This window comes from Myotis myotis, unplaced genomic scaffold (assembly GCF_014108235.1).
Source record: "Myotis myotis isolate mMyoMyo1 unplaced genomic scaffold, mMyoMyo1.p scaffold_m19_p_2, whole genome shotgun sequence".
NCBI classification, from domain to species: Eukaryota; Metazoa; Chordata; class Mammalia; order Chiroptera; family Vespertilionidae; genus Myotis; species Myotis myotis.
The window spans coordinates 89,145,961-89,167,794 of record NW_023416324.1 but is presented as its reverse complement, the minus strand read 5'-3'; the positions used below and the strand labels follow the sequence as shown (position 1 = coordinate 89,167,794).

General features: G+C 47.6%; 1 protein-coding gene across 15 annotated transcripts in view; it reads left to right on the top strand.

Moving 5' to 3' along the window:
- The window catches only part of RREB1 (ras responsive element binding protein 1), a 194,817-nt gene that overhangs the window by 135,845 nt on the left and 37,138 nt on the right, over positions 1 to 21,834 (top strand). For 13 of the 15 annotated variants that reach the window (XR_004973991.1, XR_004973990.1, XM_036349144.1 and 10 more), the window contains 2 exons: positions 8,433 to 8,577; positions 9,112 to 9,248. Coding sequence is in view for 13 of the 15 variants with exons in the window: in XM_036349144.1 (XP_036205037.1) it covers positions 8,433 to 8,577; positions 9,112 to 9,248 (282 nt within the window). In the remaining 2 variants the exon portion in view is untranslated. Of the gene's footprint in view, positions 1 to 8,432; positions 8,624 to 9,111; positions 9,249 to 21,834 lie in introns of all 15 variants that reach the window. The other 2 variants (XM_036349150.1, XM_036349149.1) reach the window with 1 other exon arrangement.

Here is a 21,834-nt window from a genome sequence, read left to right as displayed (position 1 = left end):
TGCCCACTCACTGTCAACGTTTTTCTGATTTGTTAAGGAAGGTGATTAGCAACAGAATGTGCCCTCACCCTCTACTAAAAAGTAAACCAGCAGCACAGAAATGTTAGGATACACGCGTAGCACATTGAGTCCTACTCAACCTCCTCTTGGGCGTGTGCACTGTACCCGTGGGTCTGTCTCCTTTGGCATCCTCTAAGACACTGGGTTGATGGAGAGCTTATTGGCTTTCAGTGTAGAGAGATTTTGTATTTCCTAAATGGGGTTCATTGGTATGTGGTATCAGCACTTAATTCTTCAAAGGGATTGTTCTAGTTCTACAGGTGGGAACACTGAGGTCTGCAATGTTACGGGGTTCAGCTAAGATCGGAAGCAAACCTTGGCCCCTTCCTTCTGGCTCCTTCTCTCCCTGGCTCCCAGTGCTGGAACAGCGTGCTCCTCTCCCTGCAGCACATCACCTGGCGATGCGTCACCTGTGGCCAACAGAGACCAGTGTGTGCCTCCTTAATCCCGTATTAGAGAAAAGGTGACTGCACTGCTACCATCATGCAGGGGCTCTGTCGCTGGTTGGTGCTCACAGGTGACATTTCTCTGGATTCATTTTTGTGATTTCTCTCTCAGAGATGAATTGATGGTGGTACCCCGTTCCTTCTCTGCTCTTTCTCTCGGCCCCTAATAATATGACATGGTGTCCCCGCAGTGGTGGGTGACTCCTTTCCCCCACACTCCTCCCTGCTCCCAGCGCCCACCCTCCCTTCCCCCTGAGGCGGCAGGCCATCAGGGAGGGCCATCCTAAGCACTACTTGTTCCTCTTCTGGAAGCAGCCGAGCAGCAGCAAACAGTGACTTGGCACCACCTTACTGTGGCGATAATCATCTCTTCCTCCTCTGCAAGGAGAAAGAGGATGTGAAGAACTAGCTTCTGCCATCTTAAAGTTAAAGCGGATACCCTCAGGGCTGGAGTGAGAAAAGGTCTCAGTGACTTCAGCATTTCCATTCTGCCATGAAACTGAGGTTTGGGGGTTGGCCTAACTGCCGTTCCTTAGCTGTTTGCCACAGAAGCACTCTCCAGCTGAGGGGCTGGTGGTGGCTTCCCTTAGGGATGGTGGCGTTCTCACTGAGACCTTAGGTCCCCGAGTCCTGCTGCAGGGCCAGCTCTGAGTGTGGAATTGGGACCCCAGCTGTATGGGAAGGTGGCAGAAATGCAGGGAGCATAGCCTGGGGAAGGAGCGTAGCCTGGGAAGCTGCCTAAAGAAAAGTGGCAACTTTCTACTTATTCCTCCAGATTAGCACAAGGAAAGTCAGGCAAGGCCATGTCATCTCTGCACGGATGAGAGAGTTCTCTTTGGGTGTGATAGAGGTCAACTCATCCTACCTCTGAGGTCTATTGTTTGTTTTTTAAGAATTTGTGATTTTATATGGCAATATATATGATTAAAAGATATCCAGGGAGCCAGATAGTGACAGAAGCATGTTATAACAAATGAAAATTTTAACAGAACTAGGAAAAGTAGTACATGAGGGTTTAGGGTGTACTGATTCTAAAGCATGATAGTTAGGAACAGGGTCTAGAATTGCGTTTTGTTTTTTTTTAAGGTTGATATTTATTGATACGGGTCACCCGCCAGGCTTTCCTACGCTGAGTTTGAAAGTCAGGAGAGGGGGACGGAGCTTCAGAGTGAGCAGTGAAGGGCCCGCTGTTTCCTCAGCAGACAGTAACTGGAAGACCTTGTACCTCGATTCTGATGTGTGGTCAGCAGCTTCCAGTATCAGCATGGCACTGGGGGAAAGGAAGGCAGTAGCCAAAAGGTTGCCTTTCTCCTTCCTGAAGGATGGCTTAAGAGATTGGGAACATTGAGGGAAAATATTCTTCAGGCATCATCCTCTCAGCTCTGTCAATCAACAGGGTAGTGTTTGTACCAAGGTCTTAGGTGAGACCAAGATGGAGTAGGAATTACCATCTCCCTCGTGATGAAGGAGACAGGAGCTGATGGGACAGGAGAGCAGGCCTGGGGGTCCAGCCAGAAATGCAGTCTCGCATCGGGGTGGAGAGCTCTGGCTGAGGAGCCGTGGAGATGGTGAGACTGAACCCCCGGCACACCCCTACTTTGAATTAATATTCCTTAACTTTGTATGGAGTTTCGATTCATGGCACCACCAGAGTGTCGGGCTGCAGCCAACAAGGCAATAAGTGGGACATGGTCTTTTGCCCCTGAGCAGAGGCAAAGGCAGCAGGATTAAACTTAAGTATTAGCACTAAGATGCAATCCTTGCCTTCGCCCTCGCCTGTGCTGGTCACATTGCCGGTGTCAGAGCACGTGGAATCCCACTGGCTCATGTTGGGGTGGGTGCAGCAGCCCGGCATTTCAGGAAGCACATCCTGAGAGCCTTGGGAGCAGTCTGGTGGAGGCATTTCCACAACCAGCCTGCAGACAGCAGGAACGCCTCCCTGCGGTTTGCACTTCACGCTAGGCTGACTTCTAGATCTTTCTGAGAGTGCTGTCTCCTGGGTCAGCAAGGCTGCTTACACCATTGTCCAACCTTCCTCCGCACCCAGGCACAGCTGGTGTGACCTGCCTTCTGGATAAGCATGACTGAGCCTGAACAACACCCGAATTGCTAGAAGGTGCCTTTGAGCTCACAGGTGGGGCCACACTGGGAATGGCTTGATTGATGCCATCCTCTACCCCTCCACCCCCCACCCCATTCACCTCCATCTTCACTCCCCATCCCCTCATTTGGTGGCACAGGACTCTGTGGACATTACAAGTGTCTCTCACAGCTCCCCACCCTAAACTCTCCCTCTAAACTTGTTACAGAAACATACACTAATCTTTCTGCAGTCTTTCTTTTCTTTGGCCCACATATAGGTTGTAGAGCTGTGGTGCTTCTGAATCTCATGCATTCTCTCTGGTTGTCACAAGACTTTGCTGGAAAAGCAGAGCGAGCACACGTGGTAGGAGGGGAGATGTGTCTGTGATCAGGCTGTAAAACCCCGTTTTAAACGTGTTGACTTGAGTTTGGCGGCCCCGAGCGGTACTGGGTACAGTTTGTGTACAGTAAACATGTGCAAGGTCTGCTGGTGAGCCAGGGAGAGGTTTAATGCTTATACCCAAAAAATGTCAGTATCTGAGTCAAAAAGTTAACCAGATCCTTGAACCGTATGAAGGGTTAGAATTTCCCTGCCATCTAGTGACTCACACTTGACCTGGAGGGTGTGTGGACGCCCAGGGTGCGGGGGCCAGGCCTGAGAACGTGCATTTGTAACAGGCTCCCGGGTGACGCTCATGTTGCTGGTCAGAGGACCACAGCTTGAAAACTAGTGTGCTCTAGGAGGCTGGTAGTATTCTCCCGGTACCTTTACAGATGTGAAAACTGAAGCTGAGGAGACTCACCATGGGGAGTCTCCATGGTTTCCAGGTGATAGAGCCAGGACGCGGCCTGTGCAGGTCTTGCAGCTCCCAGACTGCGTAAGACTTCAGTGCCATCACGTGGTCGCTCTGCCTCCTACACTGTCTTCCCACTCAAATTTGCTTTTTTTCATCTATCCCAATCCCTGCTGGCTTCTCAGAGCAAGCCAGTGCTTGAAAGGTTAAGAGTTTACCTGTGTTTCCAAATCTACAGATTTACATACCTAAGAAAGGTCAGCAGAAAGTTCCCGTATTTGGAACTGGAAACGAGGAAGTTCAGGGAGTAAGGGAGGGCCTGTCTCCTTTGAGTTTCTGGGTTCAGCTCTTGTACTAGGTGTATCTGGTTTAGCTCTGATATATTCCTTACTCTTCTGGACAGCACACCCTAGATACAATGGATCTTTTCACATTTTAGAAAATAAATGATTATGGGAGGAAAACTTGGAGTTGAAAATCAGCATCGTCTCAAAATTCAAAGTAGGCTCTTATCAGTGCTAAAAAGACTCCACTTTAGACTGTTTTCCTGGTTTAGGAAACATCTGCAGCATTTGTTTGGTTGTTACTGTAAAAGCCCCTCTGGGTGTTATGAACAGGAGAAAGCAAGAGCTCTGATAAAATTCATTCCTCAGACCAGGTGTGGCAGGATTCCTAGGCTGAAGTGGCATACCTCCCAAGAAAATTCTAGAATTTTATGCAAAAAGCAGATGCTTACCTTGAGTTTGCATTAACTTCTCTCTACTGTGAATGTAGATACAGTCTTTAATGCATGAATACAGGTTAATTCTAGTAGAGAAAACATTAGCATGTGTCCTCAGTGTTCACAATGGGGTGTTTTTTATTAAAGGCTCTTCAGTATAGCATTGTTTACTGTATAGTCTCCTATCGAGTTTGCGAACATGAAATCCTATTAAAGGAAAATTAGAAGGTGTCTCGGAAACTGAGGACATACATTGTAGTGATATTGCAGGTGTAACAGATTTTCTGCATATTTACTTCATCCTGTCCTCCATTCAATGATTCAATAAATACTTATTCATTCCTTTATTCAGCCATTTTGGCAAATATTTATTGACCACCTACTATGTGCCACCAGGGGCTAGTGCAGAGAAGGGGAAGTGTACTTCACCACCTGAACATTGCATGTTTCTCATCCTGGTCAATGTGGAAAGTGTGAAAAGATGTTAACTGTTCAGGTGCAGAATGGAGGAGACGGCTCTTAGGAACTAAAGTTGTGGCGTTGCTGTTAAACACACACAAGGAAACCCCAGGTCTGTTTACACAGCCTCTGGAGGTGGTGGTCCCAGCCCTGTGGCCTTCACTCTCGGACCACATCCACATTGGTACTCACTTCTGACCCAACATTTTCTGAAGGATGCTCACACACTGGAGAGTATTCCAAGGTTAATAGTGATTGGCATCATTCGACAGATGAGAGAACTGGCTGAAGGAGCTGGAGTTGTTTAATTTTAAGGAAGCTTTGGAGAAAGGCAGTCATCATTCTGAATGTAGACTGATTCTGTGTTGCCCCGAGGACAGATAGACAAAGGGCAGAATTTTTGGCTTCTCATGGGGAAGATGATTTTAGCAATTAGCACTTGAAAATGGAGAAGTTCTTGTGCTGGAAGTAGTCACAGAACTAAGTGATGGTGTGTCTACTGTGTTTATATTTGAACAATGGTAGTGAGAACTTCCTGTGCTTAGTGGGAAGCTGGACAGCATCTCAGCTCCCTTCCAGTTCTGAGGTTCATTGCAATTTATTGGTTCTTAGGGTACATGGAAATTAGATGAATTAGCCCTCTAGATAAAACATAAGGGAAAAATAGACCCAAACCTTTTAAAGAAGGTTTTATCTCGTCTCTACCAGCCCTCCTCTCTGTTTTGGCCATGTTCTGCGGGAAAGAAGCCATGACTGGCTCATCATGACGACTCGCCCGACTTATGGTGAGGGTTCGGGAAGAAATGGACAGCCAGTGCAGCCACTCCTGCTATCCGAGGCCAGAGAAGGATATCATTAACCACAGATCTCAGCCAACTCCAGAAATGGTTGGAACTCCCAACCCTGGCAGCTCAGCTATTGCCTGAGTTAAGTTCTTAAATGAACCTGCAGCTGCTGATTACCATGTAGCTGAAAGGATGGATTGGGGATACCCTGTGTCTTGTCCATCACCCAGAGATTTAACCCTGTTATGGAGTATTGCTTGAGCTCTGAACCCAGGGCTCCAGCTGGGCACTATGGGAAAATTGGAGTGGGTTGATGTGTTCAGCGGCCTCATATTTCCTACCAGCCCCTCAAGACTGTTGTGATCTGGTCTCCTCTCCCTGCCTGTGACAGGGATGCAGTTCAAGGGCAGTCCTAGTTTTTCAGAATAAGACAGAGGCAGGACTGGAGGTGGGGAATGTTCTTGCCTGACCTCTGAGCGTTCACTCCCTGTTGTAATTTTGTTAGCGCTTGCTATCAGCTGCTAGGCCTTGGGCAACAGTCACTCAAAATGGAAGTGTGCAGGTTCAGGTTCAATCCCTAAGAATGCAGCCCATGATCCAGAACCCAGATCCAAAGGCCTGGCCTTTGGAAGTGATTTGGAGGAAAAGCATGGACTCTGGTGTTAGCACACCAAGGACCGTTCTGTCCTAGCTGAGGTCCCGGGTGTGTCAGCCTCTCCACACCTCAACAGCTGCAAAATGACAGTAATATTCTATGTAACATTCCCACCAGATCCTCACTGAGTACTCACTCTCGCCCCTCCTCTTTCTCTCTCTGTGGAAACAATTGTCGTAAATCCTAAGAACTAGACATGCTAGTATCACCTGATAGAGAGGGCACCCAGTGAACTGCTGACAGTTGTCAGTCTGATTTCATTTTCTCAGGGTTATGGCCTCATGTTCATCTGCAGAGGTAACCTGTCGACTGTTGAAAGGGTATTCATTTTTTAAGTTAATTTTGAGTTTACTTATTGAAAGGGTGGGTTTGGTACTAATTCGCATCCCTTAGTGTTATACTTCCTCAGGGCTTAGATGCTATGAAAAAATTCTTTTTACATTTCTAAAGTTGGAATGTACCATCCAATAAACGTGGAAAGAAGCTTGTTGGCCTTTCCTTTTCCATCCAAATACTGATGCTAAGTGGTGGTCTCCTTAAATCCCTGTAGAACAGAACGGGTACTTAGAGGAAGGCTGTTTGTTTTCATGAACTTTCCCAAGGCTTAGGTGACCAAGGACTAATACCAAAGCACCCTTTCCTGATACTCTTAAGTGGGCATTATGGTTGGGATTTTTTTCCATTCTCTGCCGCTGAGTCTCTCTGCTCCACCACACCGATTCCCCTAAGGACACAGGTTTGGCCTGAACCGCCTTCCTTGAGGCCCATTTCCTTGAAGGTTAGGCCATGTCTAAGCTGCCGGCAGCTGGTTGGGCTGGTGCTCTCTGGGCAGGGGCTAATGTGGAGGCCCCTCCGTCTTCTAGAACGTGTCTGTAGAACCAGAACAAGGGAAGTCCGCATCTTACCCCCACATGCTCAGCACGGACTCGCGGGTGTCGCAGGGCGGGTGATGTGAGGGAAAGGCATTGTCTTAGCTGTGTCAATGAGTCGGTGGGGTGGCCCGAGGCCTGTGTTGTGGTGCTCGTGGCTCGAGAACTTCTTCACCTTTGCATCCTCAGCCTGTCTTCCCTGAAGAAGGCGTCCCCAAAAGTGAACTGAACTTCTTTTCACAAGTGTGGTAGGATCATTTATGAAAACTCTGCTGTTCTTCCCATTCCTACGAACGTCTCCAGTACAATAACCCTATAAAGGAATTATTTATACAAAGCTGTGGCTGCATTCTGGCGTCGGGCACAGTTGAACCCGTCAGAGACGACGGTGGTGGTGGTGGTGATAATTGTCATTAGAAAGACTAAGCCTTTTATGTCACAGTGCAAGGACATTGAAAGTGACTCTCTTTATATAATGTCATTCTTTCCCTCTTGGTCTTGATACCTTGTTCTTAGGATGTTTGTTTTAGAACTTGATAAAGTTAGGTCACTATAAATCAGCTATCCATAAAACTCTCTTTTTGGAACCCATAAAACTCTGTATTGTAATTGTATATATATTATGAATATGTAATACTTATATGTATAGTTCTAGTCTCATAGATGTCAGGGTTGCAACATGTAACTTACTCATTTTATTGTCCCAGCTATTCCCATGAGCTATTAATCCATGCAATACCATGAACAACATGGAAAGGCTTTTGGGTCTTAATAAGCGTCCCAGATATTTGTTCGGTCACCACTTCCCAAATTTGACCCATAACATTCTTCAGAAAGCAGAAGAGAGAAAATGCAGTACTGGTAGGTGGGGGCTGGGTCCTGAGGGTCAATATACAGTGATTACTTGGTTTGTGAACTAGTGGTATCTGGGAATTCTTTTTTTTTTAAATCCTCACCTGAGGATATTTTTCCATTGAATTTTAGAGAGTGGAAGAGAGAGGGAAAGACAGAGAGAAACATCAGTGTGAGAGAAACACATCAATTGGTTGCCTCCTGGATGTGCCCTGACCAGAGTCTGGGTCTAGGAGGAGCCTGCAGCCTAGGTACCTGCCCTTGACCGGACTTGAACCCAGAACCCTTTGGTTTGCAGGCTGACACTCTATTCACTGAGCCAAACCGGCCAGGGCTCTGGGAATTCTGTATTCTGTAGAATTATGTGTCCTAAAATAGTCCATTTTGCCTGAATAAGAACAGGTCATCAGATACTTTGCTTTCGTCTCATTGGTGCCAGTGAAGTTCATGAATGTCTCCCAACAGACAGCAAGGTATTAAGTGACATTTTTTGGGTAGCAGTTGCAAGAGACTTAAGAGGGTTCAAGGAGGGTTCAGGGAGGTTAAAAAGAGAGAAGTCACTGTATAAATTATACGTCATATCTCTTAAGAACATTTACCAATGTCTAAATATAAAACGTAAAACATTTAAAAGAAGTAAACCAATGCATTTATTTTTTTTTTTTGCTAAATCAAATTGTGTGTGTGTGTGTGCATGCGCGCTTTCCAGACATATGAAGATCCACGAGAAGGACCCGAACAGCACTGCTGCTGCCGCCCCACCGTCCCCACTGAAGCGTCGGCGGCTGTCCTCCAAAAGGAAACTGAGTCATGACGCCGAGTCGGAGAAAGAAGACCCAGCACCTGCTAAAAAGGTCCTCTCTGCTCCCAGCCCCGATGTGCCTAGCCACGGGACTCTTGGTAGAAACACACCTAGTCTTTATTTTTGCGGGGGGGGGGGGGGCGGGGGGCACGGGCCTGTGCTTCCCACGCTGTGTAAGGTGTCTGCAGAAGAGGGTGTGTGTGCTTCCTCTGTGGAGCCCCCGGAGCCCATAAGGAAAGGGAGAGCCCGTTCCATTGCTCCTCTGCTTGTTTGTTCCAGCCAGAGTGGCAGCTGCCTCAGTGTTAGGGACTTTTACTCCCGGTGCCTGTCAAGCGCTAGGTGCTTTGTAAATACGTGTTGAATGGATGAGTGGCTGAGGGTGGATGCTGGGTGGGTGGGTGGGTGGATGTTATATTTGGTGAGTGTTTGTTCGTTGCATGAGTGAAGGACTGGTCAGGTGCATCCTAAATACCCAGGAGGTGGCCCCCGTTCCTTTTCGATGGCCTCTGGACCGAGTGTTGGCAACGCCTTAGATGTCAGCCCATGTGGGAGCCTCCCTCATGATTTCTTTTTCCTCTCCCCTAAGATGGTGGAAGACGGGCAGTCAGGTGACTTGGAGAAGAAGGCAGATGAAGTGTTCCACTGCCCAGTGTGTTTCAAGGAGTTCGTTTGCAAGTATGGACTGGAGAGCCACATGGAGACCCACTCAGATAACCCACTGAGGTAGGAGGAAGGGTGGAGTGCGCCTGCACTCGGAGCTCTTTCCCATCCCTATTACTACACACCGGGCTGAAACGATTTCACCTGGGTATGAGGATGCTCGCAAGGCCATTAAAAATGGTGTGTGAGCCAGCGGTGTGGGTCAGTGATTGAGCATCGATCTATGAACCAGGAGGTCATGGTTCAGTTCCTGGTCAGGGCACATGCCCAGATTGCGGGCTCGATCCCCAGTGGGGGAAGTGCAGGAGGCACTTGATCAATGATTCTCTCTCATCATTGGTGTTTTCCTCTCCATTCCTCTCTAAAATCAATTTTAAAAAATATTAAAAAAGAATGGTGTGCCCAAGCCGGTTTGGCTCAGTGGATAGAGCGTCAGCCTGGGAACTGAAAGGTCCCAGTTTGATTCCGGTCAAGGGCACATGCCCAGATTGTGGGCTTGATCCCCAGTGGGGGACTCTCTCTCCCTCTTCCTTCCTCTCTGAAATCAATAAAAATAAAATAAAATAAATAAATAAATAAATAAATAAAAAGAATGGTGTGTGACAACGGGCTGAAAGGTGTTAGAGCAGTGGTTCTCAACCTGTGGGTCGCGAACCCTTTGGGGGTCGAATAATCCTTTCACAGGAGTCGCCTAAGACCACTGGAAAACGCATATATAATTACATATTGCTTTTGTGATTAATCACTATGCTTTAATTATGTTCAATTTGTAACAATGAAAATACATCCTGCATATCAGATATTTACATTACGATTCGTAACAGTAGCAAAGTTACAGTTATGAAGTAGCAACAAAAATAATTTTATGGTTGGGGGTCACCACAACATGAGGAACTGTATTAAAGGGTCGCAGCATTAGGAAGGTTGAGAACCACTGTGTTAGAGAGAAGGTGCTGTGGTCACAGGCCGTGCTCACTGAGGTTCCCTGCGTCCTTCACTCCTGGGAGGCCCGTGCACACGCGTCTCCTCACAGCTTTTAGGCAGCAGACCCACTGTCCTCACAGAAGGTGTTGCATCCCAGATGACACTAGCTGTGCAGGAGTGTGCGATGTGGGCAGGAGAGGCCGAGCAGGTGCTGTAGGTGCAGGTAGGTGGCACTGGACTGACGGTAGCACAGGACACGGAAAATGTATTTTGGTGTGAGACCAAGTTCAACTTCGTGCGACATTTGACCTAAAGTGAAGCCCGTCCCAGAGAAACAGTGATGGGTGATAGTCCTGCTGGTCAGCCTCAAGGTTAGGTCTCCCCGCCCTTCCTCGCAGAAAGTGCACGTGCTGATACGACTTCCAGCAGAATTTGGGGTTCTGGGGGGCGGGGCACTCAGCTTTCTTTCCCAACCTTCCCTGAGAACTTTCATCCGGTAGAAAGCCCTGTGTTCTTAGTGAGCAGATAGGCTTGGAACCTTTTCCTATGCAGCTGCCACTTTTTAAATTGGTAAGCATTGGAATCAACTCGGTGCCAGGGGGAGCCTCTGGTGCCGTGTGCCGCTGGAAAGTTGCGTGTCTGCCAGGGTCACCCAGGGCAGGTGTCCGCATGCAGGGCTGTGGCTTCGGGTTTCAGGAGACAGTGGGGGTTGTGGAAATCTGGACGTCTGTGTATGGGCCACATTGCCTTCCTGAGATACGTGTTTGGTTGTGACTGAGGAGTGAAGGGGTCTGAACAAGCCGGACTTTTGTGTTGCGGGAGAAGTCTAATTAATAGTATGGTAACATAAAGCTGTGTCAGGTATCATTATCGTTAATCACATTAGCTTGACATTTTTTTCATTAGGGGAAAAAGGGATTTATGACAAGTTCAAACTGCTGAGCAGTGAAGTGCTGTAAAATGTCCCTCCATAACTCCCCCATTTTGAGAAATTGCATGACACGTGGAGCGGTCAACCCCTGGGTCCCCCTCCTGTCTGCTCACAGGGGACTTGACCGGCTGCATCTGAACCTTGATGGAGAGCTGACCAGACGACCCCTGCGGGCCCTTTCAGGCCTTCAGTTCTGTGAAGCTGAAACCTGTCTCTTAACAGTTGTTCTTTGTCTACCAAGAAACAGCATTTGACTCTTATAAGCCCTGTAGTTCTGAGAGATTCAGGAACTTGACTTCGTGGTTTTATTAACATCCACAGCATTCCCAGGATGTGGGCTTGTGGTGGGTGGTGAATATTGAATTAGCTCTCCAGACTGAGGACCTGAGCAAACAGAGGTGAAGTTACCTGAAGTCACATGGCAAGTCGTGGGCAGGGACAGTAATAGCCGTGGGACCCCAAAATCCTTTCACTGCAAAGTAAACACACTGCTAGTCTATGAGTCCCTACACGTTTTGTTTCACTTCATGCTTTATTCTGTGTTTAGATATCGTTAGGAACTACCCACTTGCCCCCTTCTGTGTAATTCTGCCCTGCAGGGAACATAACTTGAGTCTCAGTAGAGATTGTGGGTGGCTGGAGCCTGCACAGTGTATAGCAGTGATAAAGACCAGGTGTCCCCTTCTTAAATGCCGACCTGCACCAGGGTGTGGGTTCTCCTGGTGGAGCCTTCTAGACAAGCAGCTTCTCCAGGGCAGGCTGGGCTTGCTGCTCCGAGAGGCTAGAATGGGAAATGCACTGGACACAGTGGTTCTGTTCTGCACAATTCAGAGGGTAATACACTCACCGTGACGCTAGGGCCACCGATCGGCTGTGATTTGAACCTCAAGTCCTGCCTGTTTTCATTGCCTACTCAGGTGTAATACCCTTTGTTTGGTGAGGGCTTGACTGGAGAAGTTTTATAGCTTGGCAGGGACTCAGCCCCTCCTGGAAGTCCTCCCTCCCACCGGAGCCCCTGGATGCTGCATCCACAGTGCCCAGCAATGACCATAAGAAGGGCTTGCCTTGCTTCCATTGTGGGACAACCAGGCCATGCCCTGTCTAGCGGTTATTGCTAGTTGGGGTGGGGCTTGTGTCTGGAAACCAAAAGGAGCTGATTACAGAACATAGTTAATTTCCCTTTTCTCCTCACTGCTCTGCCTTTCCACATAATAGCCTGCTATCAAGGAGACCATGGGGGCAGGCAGGAGCCAGCAGGGCCCAGCCAGGCAGTGAACTGTGACAGTAGCTGGTGGGAGAAATTGCTTGTTAACCCAGAGCTAAAATAGGCACCAACTCCATTTGCAAACACCAAAGGCAGCAGAACCACAGTGGGATAGATGCTACCAGTTTAGACAGAAAGTTTATAACTCAAAACAGCTGTTGGCTTCTCGTCTCTCCTGCCCTTACCCCCACCCCCACTGGAAAGATGCTTATTGTTTCTTAATAAAAAAAATGTTGGAAATCTAAACTCATATAAACGCTGAGGCCGTTGTGCTCCACTCCCCTGTGTTTCAAATTAACGAAGTGTCAGTGTAGAACGACAGGAAGACATGAGGCTGCTTCTAGTGATTCTAGCTCTGGCTGGTTATTGCCTGGGCCCTGTGACTAGCAGTAAACCAGCCATCTATGGGGCTCCCAGACAAGAAGTGCGGGGCTTCTGGAGACCTGGCATTTGGAATTGGAGGTGATGGGCAAGAGTGTTCAGCGAGCAGGTGGATGCAAAAAGGACATCCCTGTGTGAGGATGTTGCAGGGTGTTGAATTTCCTGCTTGGTTATAAGAATAGAACAGAGTAACAGGCCGTACACTTCCATGAATAAAGTTAGCTGGGAGGGAAGTGCAGCTCCGTGCCCACAGGTAGGAAGGGAGCTATGGATATCATTTTAAATTTTCTAATAGCCACGTTTTAAAAAAATAAAAAAGAAACGTGAAATTGATCGTGCTTTGTTGATTATACCAATATGTCCAAAATATAATGTGAACATAAGTACAATATAAAAATTGTCAGCGACATGTCTTAGTTTCTTGTCTATGTACCAAGTCTGCAGTCCACAGTGTGTGGTATGATCACAGCCCATCTCAGTTTAAGCAGGCGTGTTTCAAGTGCCCAGCAACCACCTCACAGGTGCAGGCCTAGGATAAGCCCACCGATAGCAGGGATGGCGCCACGGCAGCGGCTTTCCTTTGTGGGCCCCTGGTCTTGTGTCTGAATGACTTATGTCTGGCTGACTGGGGCTGGGCCTGGACCAGTGACAGCAGGGTGGTCACCATGGTGATGTGGCTGCAGCTGGGGGCACAATCTGGCAAAAGTTATTGTACAATCTTACATGGCTGCTTCTTCTTCTTTTTTTTAATTGATTTCAGAGAGGAAAGGTGAGAGAGAGAGATAGAAACATCAATGAGGAGAGAGAATCATTGATTGGCTGCCTCCTGCACGCCCCCTACTGGGGATGATTGAGCCTGCAACCTGGGCATGTGCCCCTGACTGGAATCGAACCTAGGACCCTTTAGTCTGCAGGCTGACACTCTATCCACTGAGCCAAACTGGCTAGGGCTTACATGGCTTCTTGATTGAAAGAAATCAGGTAATAAATGATTTTTCAATCATTTTAGCATATGATTGAGTGCTTATTATATTTTAGGCGATTGACTAGACTTGAGAAAAAAAATAGTGATGTTGGAGATAGGACCCCTCAAGGGATTTTAGAAAGTAAATGAGGAGTAAAAAAAGCAAAGGGGACAGATTCAGGACCTGAGGGGCATGGTGCCCGTTGTTCAAGCAGAGGGAGCTGATCCCGCTGGGTGGAGCTTCCCTGGGCATTTCACATCAGGTGTGGTAGTGCTCCCCGCAACCCTCTGCTGGAGGCCCTCCTCCGTTGAGTGGGTATGGCCTTGGTTGTCTGTGAGGTGATTTCACATTTGAAGGCAGTGCCCTCAAATCCCTGTCAGGGAATAGTCCACTGGAACCCAAGGGGGCTCCAATAGGCAGGATGTGGGCGGGGAGGGGAGTACTGCTGTAGGTGTGGATGGGCTGGGCCCTCCTCGTCTTGGCAGTGGAGAGGTGCCAGAACCTTCTTTCCTGGGGATTCTGAAGTGTTCCAAAGAGTGTTCCACTCCCTGTACTGCACACACACGCACACACACCCATGGCCTGCAGGAAGGCCTTCAGACGCATTTAATGGCGTTGGTCCCACACTTGTTACATGCTATTCTAAAAACAGGGAAAGGGATAACAAAATATTGGTCAGCATTTTGTATTTGAGTCTCAGGGTTCTGAGGCTCGGCCCGTTGGAGGCAGATTTAAAATGTTGTTGGTGGCAAGGTTGGAGGGGAGTACACTTCCCTTCTCCCCTCCTCCTTCCCAGCGGGCCTAGAAGCTGGAGGCACCTTTGTCAGGACTGCCCCCTCTCCACCCTGCTGAGGATCTTCTCTATGGCTTGGGCTGTGCCGGGCAGGGATAGCCACCGGCTTCTGGGCTCACCCCACCCTAGATCTGCCTGGGCTTCATGCCACACTGGTTCGGTTGAACAGTCTAAGCAGGGTGTTGGGACGCGGTGTGCAGCCTGGAGGATTCCTGGGCGTAGGGAGGGCAGGCTGCCGCCCACTGCTGGCCAGGCCCTGTCACAGGGCCTGCACTGTTGCTCCCAGCAACCGAGAGAGATTAGTGCAGCTGTTGGATGTCAGTTCTCAGCTGGGACAGGACTGGAGGGGAGAGTGGGCTCAAGGGGAGAGGAATGTCTGAGCCAGGCAGGACTCCGAGGAGAGGTTGTTTGCATTTAATCTTCTTGCCTCCCGAGACAGAGCAGGAAAAATGAAGCATGAAATCCCTTTAAAAAATAATGTCAGTCTCTCGATTAAAACACTGTAATGAGCAAGAAATCCAGTATCTCAGGAAATTGGCCTGGGTGAGCAGCAGCCTTCTTAGCTAGGTTTTTACAGGTTCTGATGTCAGGGCCTGGGCCTGCTGGCTGCTTGCGAGTGTTAGTGCTAAGAAGGGCTCCCAGTGGAGCCGCTGTCCAGTGGCATGAGTTGTAGAAGGAGCTGAGCACCTGCAAATAACTGTCTTCGGAACTGACAGCATAACAGAGTTGCAAGAAGGAATTAAGCCATTGGCTCCATCCTAGCTGCCTGGCAGCTCTGTAGCTTCCAGCAAGTTGAGACTCAGTTTTTCCATCTGCAAAATGAATTTCAGGACTAATGTGAGGGGGAAGGGGACAATCCACATTCCATTATATTGTAACAAATGCTGGATGAACATTTACCTCTGATACTATATTTAGAATATGTCATTTCTAGTATTTTAAACCTTACAACATTTACAGTTATGGTTTTATAACACTCTTTGGGTACCCCATTCCAATGACATTAAGGAGTGAAATTCCGGAACATCTCCCAGGTACTGCTTACTTGACAGAGAACATGAAAGCGGATTGTCCTTTATTTATTACTAGAGGCCCAGTGCACGAAATTCGTGCATGGGTAGGGTCCCTAGGCCTGGCAGGCAATCAGGGCCAATTGGGGCCTTCCTTCCCCCGGCTGCCGGCTGCCGGCCAAGGCCTGACCTCATTCCGCACTGCCCCCTGGTGGTCAGAGCACATCATAGTAAGTGGTCAAACTCCTGGTTGGTTGAACACACGGTAGGTCGAACTCCAGAGGGGACAATTTGCATATTAGCCTTTTATTATATAGGATTATAAAGAGCCTCTTTTATTTAATTTTGCTTTTGTGAATATTGGGAAAACCGAGTGGCTATTTAGTAAATTGGGTTTGAGTCCTAACAATGAAATTTTGTAATACACCTGTGCCAAGAGCCACATACTTAAAAGCTTGAAGGGACTTGATACCTTTAAATAATAGAGCCACACATCATTTTCCTTGGATTTTTGGAGAAATCTGAGATGCTAAAGAAATTTCCTGATATTTGAAATTTACCAAAGCATTTCTCTGAAAATACGTTTAGTATAGGGAAAAAATATATTTTTTACCCTTTCTTGATGATGGGTTCACCCATCAGTCCGTTACCTGACACAATGGTAGAATGATTTGAAAGTCAAAGTCAAATGCCTGTGGTTTATTGCTTTGGGCTACTTTGAAGCTTTTTTGTTAACTCCAGGATTTTCCTCTTGTTCTGGAGAGTTAAGGTCACCGGATGAATAAAATATTATCGTAGCAAGCACTGAGAGGAGCTAATCCTAAAATTGTTTAGCTACAAGGTTCATTTATTTTTTTAGCCTTACTTTTCATTTGTGTAAATCCCATGGCTGATAAATTTGCCTTCAGGCCTGACTCTTAATCATTGATGTGTATCCGTGCTTCCTGCCCATTTGGGGTGTTTTGGGAAGGTTGTTTAGAAGCTTGTTAGTGGGCCCTGGCCAGTGGCTCAGTTGGTTGGAGCGTTGTCCCTGCACTCCAAAAGATTGTGGGTTTGATTCCCAGTCAGGGTGCATACAAGAGGCAACTGATGGATGTTTCTCTATCTCCCTTCCCCTCTATCTTAAAAAAAAAAAAAAAAAAAAAAATCAGTAAGAACATATTTTTAAAAAATAGTTTCTTGCTATCATACTTTTAATATCCCTGTCATATTAAAAACTAAAAACAAAAAAACCCCAAGAAGCTTGTTAGTGGTTATCAGTGTTGATACCTTTCCTGGTGATAGTTGTTCCTGATAAGTGCCTGTTAGCCCTACTGTGAGCCATCAGCACTGCTGGCTCTGCTCAGGGCTTCTTGTACCCACACGCCTTACACAGAATGCCAGACCATGACACCACGGGGGTCACACTGCATTTCTACCCAGGGAGGAGCTAATCCCAAAATTGTTTAGCCACAAGGTTTATTTTTTTTTAAAGCCTTATTTTTTTTTCTGTAAATCCCATTGCCCAGAATTATGCAGTGTTCTTATTTTTTAATATATTTTTTATTGTTGATAGTATTACAGAAACCTCCCATTTTCTCCCCTTTTCCGCCCCTCCCCCTGTCTCCCCATCTCCAGGTCTTCACCACCCTATTGCCTGTGTGCTGTGTTCTTAGAAGAAAAGAAAAGAAAAAGAACAGATACCATAGTGCCCTGCCTCATTAAGCAAGCTGTGGTACATGTCAGCTCTCAATTCAATGAGTTTAAAATTTTGACTTTTTTCTTTTTAAGACTAGTTGGGGACCTGGCTATGAACAAGAATATCATTTATTTGCCATAAAGTCCTTTGAGAATTGCAAGGACAAACCTCAGCTAACTAAGGCGAGTACTTCCTTGGCCTACAGCGCTGGCTGTTGCAGCCCTTCCCTTGCTGTGCTGTCCCTCTGCCTGTGGCAGCCGGGGCAGGGCTTGGGCACTGGCTGGCGGTCCAGGTCTCTCCATGGTTTCAGGACCCTGCCAGTTCACTGTTCTTGTGGGAGTCAGATGTCTTTACCATGTTAACAATGTGCTCTTTCTAGCCTGGCCAATGCCAAGGTCAGAGCCAGTGTGCTGTGGGATTTTGCTTGGTTTGTTTGATTTCCAAAAGAAAGGGACAAGAAGGGCTAAAGTATGAGTTGAAGGCTCTCTGGGATCATGGGTGCCTCCTTCCAGCTGCCAGCATTGGGAGCCCTCAATCCTACAATACCAGGGGCCACAGTGGAAACTGGGCTCACCTACCCCCTCACCCCACATGTTCCCTGGGGGCACTTTCCTGCCCTGGGACCCCCCCCACCTCAGCCCTCTCCTATGTGTGCTTCACACCTACCCATGCCCTTCAGTGACATTACAAGTGGTGCTAAGGGAGAGAGAAGTTGCAAGCAGCTGCAACCCTCTGCTGTTCAAGAGAGCTCAACTCTGCATGCCCCTGACACTGTAGCTGCTCCTTTCCACACACCCCTAACAGAGCTGCTAGATCCCTGCCCTGGTCGAGGATCCTCCTTGAGGAATGGGGGATGCTGAAATCCACTCCAGTATTCTAAATTAAGTTTCATACTCTCTTATAGAGGCATTTGCTAACGTGCTAGAGTTCAGGTGTTTTCTGGGTGAATAGGCTCTGGTGAGGTGCCTTAGGGTACAGAAACACTGTGTCTGTGAATAGAATGATGGGCGTTCACATACAGGTGATCCTCCTTTTATAAATTGAGGACACGTGAGCTTTCATCCCTGTGTAACACTTGGAATCTAATCTCACCTTTACTTAAATTGTCCTTTGCGGTTTTTCCACTGATGGATTTTTGTTTTCCTTAGAGTACCTATTTCTGTGTGAGATTTAAAAAGGAAGGAAGCAGGTTTGTTTTTAGAAGAGTTGGTGGAGTTCTGTTAGCTTGTTTAAATCCTACAACTAGATACACTTTCTCCCAAATTCATTTGTCCTACTGAGAGCATAGTTTCCATTTTGGAAAAGTTACCCTCAGTTGTCTATGTAGGGCCATCTCTGCTACCAGATAATCAGAAACAGCCTCTTGGGTTTGTAAAACTTCCCTCTGGCACATCGTCAAAATCACTTGCAAAATGGAATCGTACTACAGCCTCCCCTCTCCTAGGACTCTAAGTACAGTTCTACTCCATCTACATACTTTGCAGTCGTGCTGTTCACAAGTTCCTGGCAGAGTTGAGAGATCCCCTAAACTAGGGGTAAGGGGAGAGTTGGGGGAACCACTTGGCCAATGGCTGTGGCCTTAATGAAGACTGACAAGCCCAAGTGAGGTTAGCAAATACCCCAGGAATCATGCCTGCGCCAGCTCTGCATCCAACAACATCAGCATCGCTTACAAATTTACTATGACCTTCATTGTCCTTGAAGAGCTGCTTAGAAACAAAGTTGCAGGGCATTCTCCCTGGGAGGGCTGGTTGAATGGGTGTCTCTGGCTAACAAAGGCCAATCCAAATGTCCTGGGTGATGGGTTTCCACACTGCTTTTATTTAGGTCTGTCACCAGGTGCCGAGTGTGAGGGGGAGGCAGTGTTTCTCTGTGGCTGTTTTTTTTCTGCCTTTAACCAGCCTCTCGAAGTACTTCTGGTTTCAAAGCAGATTTTTTTTCTCTGCCACTTTCAAGCAGCTTGTTTGTGAGATGACATTCTATATCTTTTCAGAAGTGAAACCGGAGCCCCTTGGTTGAAATCCCATGAAAAACAGAGGTGTGAACCTGTAGATCCAGGGCCTTATTTAGATGTTGTTAGAAGGCTCTGAGTGTGTGCAAGCTCCTCTGCATGAGCTGTGGCTCCAGGAGGGTGGGGGAGTGGTGAGGAAGCAGGTATTGTAGGTAGGACAGAGGCTGACCACAAAGAACACATGCCTCTCCCCAGGAGTCTCAAAGTGAAACAGAAGTAGCAGAGAATATTATGAAGTTCTCAAGAGAGAACACACCCTTTTGAAATTAAAATTCCAATTTTTCCTGAATTTTCTGTTTGCTCTGATTGCCAGAAAATGAGCTGTTCCTGATTTTTTTTTTTTTTTAATGCTCCTAGCAATTCAAAATAATGGTTAAGTTTGTAATGCAGCCTTGCAGTTTTTCAAGGATTTTATTATCTGTTATTCATCATAGCTCTAAAGATCCCCATCATACACAGAAAATAAACAAGCTTGGAGAAGGAAGGTGAAAGAGCTCTCACAGGCCTGTAGCTTATAGAGTGATCTTACAGGTTCAAGATCCTCTCACTTAATTCTCACTATAATCTGTTTTTCAAAGTTGTCTAACTATTAGTCACCTTGTGTGCTTGTTCACATACAGATTCTTAGGCCTATGCTCTCCTTATTTGGATTATGGTTTCTTAAGAAGGTCCTGAGGGGATTCATATCTCAGGCATGTTTGGGAAATTTTACATAGGCAGCTAAAATGCAGATAAAGTAAATTCTACAAGGCCACTGAACTTACCCGCCCAGTGCCTCTGATCCCTGGGCCCATCCCCGCACTGTTCCACAGCTGCCTTCCACAGAGGACACAGAGCTGTGGGTGGCACTGGTTTATTCTGCCATGAGTTCATTGAGCACCTACTACATGTGAACCTCTGTCCTAGAAGCCAGGAACAGGAGGGATTATAAACTGAATTACAGGCCCAGTGCACAAAATTTGTGCACTTGGGGGCGGCGGGGGCAAGGGGTCCCTCATCCCAGCCTGCACCCTCTCGCAGTCCAGGAGCCCTCTGGGGATGTCCAGCTGATGCGGGGAGTGGGCGTAAGCCGGCAGTCAGACATCCTCAGCACTGCTGCAGATGCAGGAGAGGCTCCCGCCACCGCTGCTGTGCTCGCCAGCTGTGAGCCCAGCTTCTGGCTAAGCAGCGCTCCCCCTGTGGGAGCACACTGATCATCAGGGGGCAGCTTCTATGTTGAGCATCTGCCCCTTGGTGGTCAGTTCATGTCATACCGACCGGTCGTTCTGCTGTTTGGTCGATTTGCATATTAGTCTTTTATTATATAGGACTAGTGGCCTGGTGCACAAAATTCGTTCATGGGGGGACTCCCTCAGCCCATCCTGCACCCTCTCCAATTGTGGACCCTTTGGGGATGTCCGACGGCCAGTTAAGGCCTGATCCTTCCTAACTGCTTGCCTGCCTGCCTGATCACCCCCAACTGCCCTCACCTGCAGGCCTGATCTCACCCCCAACTGCCCTCCTCTTCTGGCCAATTTGGTTCTGATTGGTTGGTTTCTATGCCAGTCAGCATCAAAAGCTCTGCCTTCTAGGCAGCCATTGGCTCCTCACAGCACCCAGATTTGGTTCTGATTAGTCAGTTCCTGTGCCAGTCAACATCAAAAGCTCCGCCTTCTAGGCAGCCATTTGTTCCTCATAGCACCCAGATTCTGTTCTGATTGTTCGGTTTCTATGTCAGTCAGCGTCTTTGGGTCTATTAATGGGGCCTGATAAGAAAGGCAGGGCTGATAAGCAGCCCCAGTGGAGGCCTGGAGAGAAATGGAGGCGTGGCTGCTGGCCAGACTGGGAGAGAGAGAGGCAAGTGCTGATCAAAAGCTGCCACAGAGGCAACGGATCAGTCCCTGCTTCTCTCTTCAGGCCTCTCTCTGGCCCTGATTCGCAGCCCCCTCAACAGTCAGTGCTGGGGCATGGCGCCTGCAATGGAAGCGGTCTGCGCTGGATTGCTACACCCAGCACTGACTGCAGGACTGACTTCCGGTTGGTCGATTCTCGGTCAGGAGAGGTCGTTACGACCTAGGGTTTTTATATATTAGGATAAGAGACTAGAGCAGTGGTTCTCAACCTTGGCTGCACATTAGAATCACCTGGGAATCTTTTTAAAATCCTGATTTCTGGGCCTCATCCTCTGGAAATTCTGTTTCTTTGTTACTAATGTTGTGGCCTCACCCCATAACAAAGAAACAGAATTTCCGGAGGATGAGGCCCAGAAATCAGGATTTTAAAGATTCCCAGGTGATTCTAATGTCCAGCCAAGGTTGAGAACCACTGGACTAGAGAAAGAGTGTCATTAATTGCTATAATAGAAGTGCAGCAAATTCTGTTTGCCCTATTAAGAGAGACTGTCCATTGCTTTGTTTTGTTTTGATATGTTTTTATTGATTTCAGAGAGGAAGGGAGAAGGAGAGAAGGATAGAAAATCAATGATAAGAGAGTCGTTGATCGGCTCCCTCCTGCACAACCCCCACTAAGGATTTGATCCCACAGTCCGGGCATGTGCCCCAACCTGGAATTGAATCATGACCACCTGGTACATATGTCAACACTCATCCACTGAGCCACGCCAGCTGGGCTTTCCAATTGTTTGTTTGTTTTTTTTATAAAACCTGCTTATGTTGCCTATTACATTGAATATTCATGGCCAATAGGTGTGCGC